At 39.8% G+C, this 5,382-nt stretch overlaps 1 protein-coding gene across 1 annotated transcript in view; it reads right to left on the bottom strand.

Moving 5' to 3' along the window:
* Positions 1-5,382, bottom strand: part of BTBD8 (BTB (POZ) domain containing 8) — a 105,894-nt gene that overhangs the window by 24,161 nt on the left and 76,351 nt on the right. The window contains 1 exon segment of the mRNA XM_006882476.1: positions 1,578-1,667. Coding sequence (XP_006882538.1) covers positions 1,578-1,667 — 90 coding nt within the window.

The raw sequence follows: 5,382 nt of genomic DNA, 5'->3' as shown, positions 1-5,382 counted from the left end.
GAAAGTTAGACAAGTGTTCAGGTCTTTTGTTCATAGGTTCGCTATGAGTCATCTACAACTCAACACCACTTAACAACAACATATATTATTATTTATTACAGCATTATGCAATAACAACAGTTATATATATATATAAAACTATGCATTCATCAGGACCTACTTTCTAATACAATATTAGTATTATAAATCTTTATCAAGCAAGATAAAAAAACTTAACCAAAAACAAATGAATCCCAATTTCCAAGGTATTCAGCATTAGCAAAGAATCTCAACCAATATCACAGCTCTGCATAGAATGGACTAATATGGGCAGAGCCTTGCTTAATATAATAGAAGTAACAGGAAAATACTGTTAAGAAGACTGAGCCTAGTCATGGATAGTACCAGTCTATCCATTTTGATGATTCATTTGAAACCCACTTTGACACCTTGTGTCAGATATACCAAGCCATGGGTCACCATGTTTTTAGTGTTGGTGAAGAATATTGTAGAATAGCAGAAGTGGAATCCACTTCCTAAACAACATGTCTTTGTAAACTCCATGAACTTTGATAAATGTTGATAGTTATGGAAAGGCTTTTTGTTCATAGGGTCGCTATGAGTTGTGCTCAACGCAACAGCAATCAACAACAACAACACAAGATTTCATAAGTCATACACTTCATTCTTTTTTGCACTATAAAAACAAGAAGATTATTATTAAAAGCTGACATGTACATTCTGAGTCAAAGTATTGTTGTTTCCCTCTTTAAGTTTTTACTGAGTTCAGTCTTTGTGGATATTAATTAACAGTTCTTGAGAATGAGGTTTAGCATATATCAAGCATACGGAGCTCTGGTGGCCTAGTGATAAGAAGCTGTGCTGTTATCCCAAAGGCATGCAGTTTGAATTCACCAGCTACTCTGTAGAAGAGGGATGGACAATCTCCTGTGAGATTAACTGTCTCTGAAAACCAACTGGAAGGTGGGTATGGGTCAGATCTGACTTGACTGCACACAAAAAGAGCAGATATCAAGCATAGTCCCTAGACAAGTTTTCAAAATGAGAAAAACTGATTCTCTCTAGAATTGGCATACTCAGATTCTTGATTTGCTAGCACCATGCTTCTTAAATTAAGCAAATATCTTTATGTCATCATAGTGGAAGGAAACTCTTCAGTAGGATACATCTTTCAGGTGTTTGAGAGGCAAAACCCTTATCATGGGGTCAATGCCCTGGTTTGCTCTCCTCACTCAGTTAAAGAATTAGGTCAGGCAGGAGAGACCAAAGAAGGGGACTGTGTCCAAGCTACCAAGTTGGTACAGAATACAACTACTTCAGTGGCCCTTGGGAGAGCTGACTGAGGGCATAGAAAGTTAGACCAAGAATGTAGCCCAAGGCTCTGCTGGTGAACTAGGCAGAGAAGAAAGGGGGAAGTGGAAATAAAGGTAAAAAAGCATTCAGAAAATATAATTTATTAAATTGCACTACATATTTCATTGAGCATATAAAGAAACCAGTTTCATGAAAAGTACTCTGTATGAAGTACTATTTTAAATCATTTGTAGTAAATATGCCTTGTAAAAATTTTTGCTTACCCATGAAGAGTAATACACTCCTGGAAGCTTTCAGCCCAACAGCCACTCAGCATCGCAGCAAAATAACTAGATCTGGCACTTAAAATGGCCCTAAAGCAAAGAAGGGAGAAAAAACAAAACACACTGCAGGTAAACATTTATGTTTTATGCAAAAGTTTATGTTTAAGAAATTCTTCATTTTTACCACTTAAAACATGTAGGGACTGGTGTTGTTGTTGTTATGTGCCCTCAAGTCACTTGCGACTCACAGCAACCCTATGTACAAGAGCTCTGAACTCAGCTCCATCCTGAGCCAACTTTATTGTCTCTGACACACCTACCCCCATTACTTCAGTCACTGAATCAATTCATCTCATTGAGGGTCTCTTGCTCTGTCCCTCCACCATCCCAAGCATGATCTCCCTCTCCAAGTACTGGTCCCCCCTTGCAGACAGAGCTTCAGAATCCTTGCCGCCAAGGAGCAACCTGGTTTCACTCTCGGTAGAACAAACCTGTTTGTTCTCCTGGCAGTCCATAGTATATTTAACACTTTTCCAGCACCACAGCTTAATGGCATCAGTTCTCCTTTTATCATCCCTAGTCATTGTTCAGTTCTCTGACGCACAACAAGTAACTGCAAAGACGAGGGCCTGGATCAGGTGCACCTCAGACTCCAGATCATAAAAATTAGTCGATATTTATATTTAATTATTTTAATTGCTCAGTTAAAACATTAATTCTCATCCCATTTTTACATAATTTTTCCTCACGAAGGCTCTTTAATAATAACAGACTAAATAATAATTGAGACTTCTCTGACCAAAAATAAGAGACCATTCATTTACAGATAAAGATTAAATGATGTTCTTTAACATCTCTAGATATTGTTGTGGTTGTTGTTATGTGCTGTCGAGTCGCTTGCGACTCATAGCGACCCTATGTACAACAGCCCTAAACTCTGCTCTGTCCTGTGCCAATCGCACCATCTCTGACACTCCCATCCCAATTACCCCAATCACTGAATCAATCCACTTCATAGGGGGCCTTCCCCTTCTGCGCTGTCCCTCCACCCTACCAAGCATGATGTCCCTCTCCAAGGACCTGTCCCTCCTTGCAACATGTCCAAAGTATGTTAGACGTAGCTTCAGAATCCTTGCCTCCAAGGAGCAGCCCAGTTTAATCCTTTCCAGGATGAATCTGATTGTTTCCTTAGCAGTCCATAGTAACGTCAGTACTCTTCTCCAGCACCACAGCTAAAAGGCACCACTTCTCCTTCTATCCTCCTTAGTCATTGTCCAACTCTCTGATGCATAACAAGTGATAGCAAAGACCACAGCCTGTATCAGAGGCACCTTAGTCTCCAATGAGACACCATTACTTTTCAGCACTTTGGAGAGGTCCCTAACAGCAGACTTTCCCATGGCAATACGTCTTCTAATTTCCTGGCTGCTGGTGCCGAGAGTGTTGACTGTGGAGTCAAGCAAACTAAAGCTGTGAACAATCTCATTCTCTTCATCATCCATCCTGATGCTGCCAATTGGCCTAATGGTGAGAATCTTTGTCTTCTTGACATTGAGCCTCAATCCATATTGAAGGCTGCAGTCCTTGACCCTCTGCAGCAAGCACTTCAGGTCCTCCTTAGTTTCAGCAAGCAGAGTTGTATCATCTACATATCACAGAGTGTTGACAGATCTTCCACCAATCTTGACCCCACATTTCTCCTCATAGAGCCAAGCCTCCCGGATAATCTGTTTTCCATACAGGTTGAAAACACACCAGCTCTATAGGACACATCACCTTTGCTCGGAAAGCATTGCCACTGAACTTAAGAGACACTGGTCACATCACAAGAAACTGTCTGAAGCCGACATATTTAGAATCACAGAAGCCAAGGAAGCTTCAGATATAAGCTATCAGATCAAGGGCAGGACAATGGGAAATGGATGTTGAAGGGAGTGGGTAGAAGTGGATGGGTATCCTTGTGGATGGTGGAGCAGGAAAATAAGTGGGTAAAGACATGTGTGCCAAGGGCAGGGACAACACTGATACAAATGGTTGACTCCACAATAAGGGATATATCTTTCACTTTTCTGTAAAAGGCTGGTCTGTCTGATACTTCTCTAAATCTGAACATTCAGATTACAACAGACTAGGAAGGATTGGCCATCCACTTCTGAAATAGCAGGCCTCCGAAAACCCTATGTACAACAGAACCTCTAGATATTAAAATATATTAAAATTGTTACTGTTGTCAGGTGCCATCTAGTTGACCAACTCATGGCAACCATATCCTGCACCATCCTCACCACCTCTGATATACTCGAGCTCACTGTAACAGTCACCGTGTCAATCCACCTTGTTGAAGGTCTTTCCCTTCTTCTCTGACCTTTCTCAGCACGATGTCTTTTTCCAGGACTGATGCCCAAACTACATGAGATGAAGTTTCATCATCATCGCCTCTAAGGAACACTCCGGTTTGTTCTTTTGGCATGCTATGGGATACTCAGTTTTCTTCTCCAACACTATGTCATCCTTACTCACTGTCCAACTTTCAGACACATACAAAGTAAGTGAAAAGTCTGTGACTTGGAGCAGATATACCTTACTCTTTGCACTGACATCAGTGATCTTTAGCACTTTGGAGAGGTCCTTGACAGCTGACTTTCCCAGTGTAACATACCTTCTGATTTCTTGATTGCTTTTCCCATGGGTGTTGCATATTAATTCAAGTACAATGAAACTCTTAACAACTTCAATCTTTTCTCCATCTATCATGATGTTGCCTATTGGCCCAGTGGCAAGAATTTCCGTTTTGGGTTTTTTTTAATCACTGCTTCATGCAGCTTGCTCCCCACCTCCCCCCTTTTTTTAAAGTCTTTTTAATTTTTTTTAAATTTTTTTTTACTTTTTAATTTATTTTAATGAATTTACAGAGACTTTGGATTTCCATTTATTCACATTTGCACTTTCCTCCATGCCCACCCTTTCCCCAAGCTCACTTTTCTCTTTGAAAAGTAATAAAAAAAAATTCATTGTTATATAATCCCCCCTCCCCGAGTCCACTCCACTAGGCAGCTTTCATTGTGGACCATTGTCATGACAATAATATCTAATCATATATTCCTCCTAAAAAATTCTCTCCCTCATCTGTTTCAATGCAGTACACATTATTTATTCCCCTTAGTTTCCCCCCAACTCTGACGTCAGTCCCATTTTATGTAGTATTTGCCCTCTTGTGACTGAGATATTTCATGCAGCATAATGTCCTCCAAAATCACTAATTTTGTATAATATTTCATGAGTTCCTTGTTTGTCAAAGCAGCATAGTATTCCATTGTGTGGATATACCAGAGTTTCTCTAGCCATTGTTTGTGTTTTCATAACAGTGAAACATACTCTTAATTGAAGACTGTAATCTCTTAAATCCTCTTCACTGTCTGCAAGCACAGCTGTATCATCTGCATACCAAAGGCTGTTGATGTGTCTTCTTCCTACCCTGAGGCTACATTCTTCATATAGTTCAATTTCTCAAATTATCTGCTCAGTTTATAGATTAAATAAATATAGAGAAAGGATACAACCTTAACATTTATTTACTGACTTGAAATCACATCATATTTTAAAACAGACAACAGCTTCCTAGTTTGTGTACAGATTTCACATGAGCCCAATTAAGTGTCTTGGGATTATCATTCTTCTCAATGTTACCCATAATTTGCTATGCTTCACATAGTCAAGTGCTTTTGCATGTTGTTGTTGTTATGTGCTGTCGAGTCGCTTGCAACTCATAGCAACCCTATGTACAACGGCTCTAAACTCCGCTCTG

Source organism: Elephantulus edwardii, unplaced genomic scaffold (assembly GCF_000299155.1).
Source record: "Elephantulus edwardii isolate Elephantulus edwardi_28Jun2011 unplaced genomic scaffold, EleEdw1.0 scaffold00020, whole genome shotgun sequence".
In the NCBI taxonomy this organism is placed as follows: Eukaryota; Metazoa; Chordata; class Mammalia; order Macroscelidea; family Macroscelididae; genus Elephantulus; species Elephantulus edwardii.
Note: the sequence above shows the minus strand (reverse complement) of the source record. Positions and strands in the feature narration are given on the sequence as shown.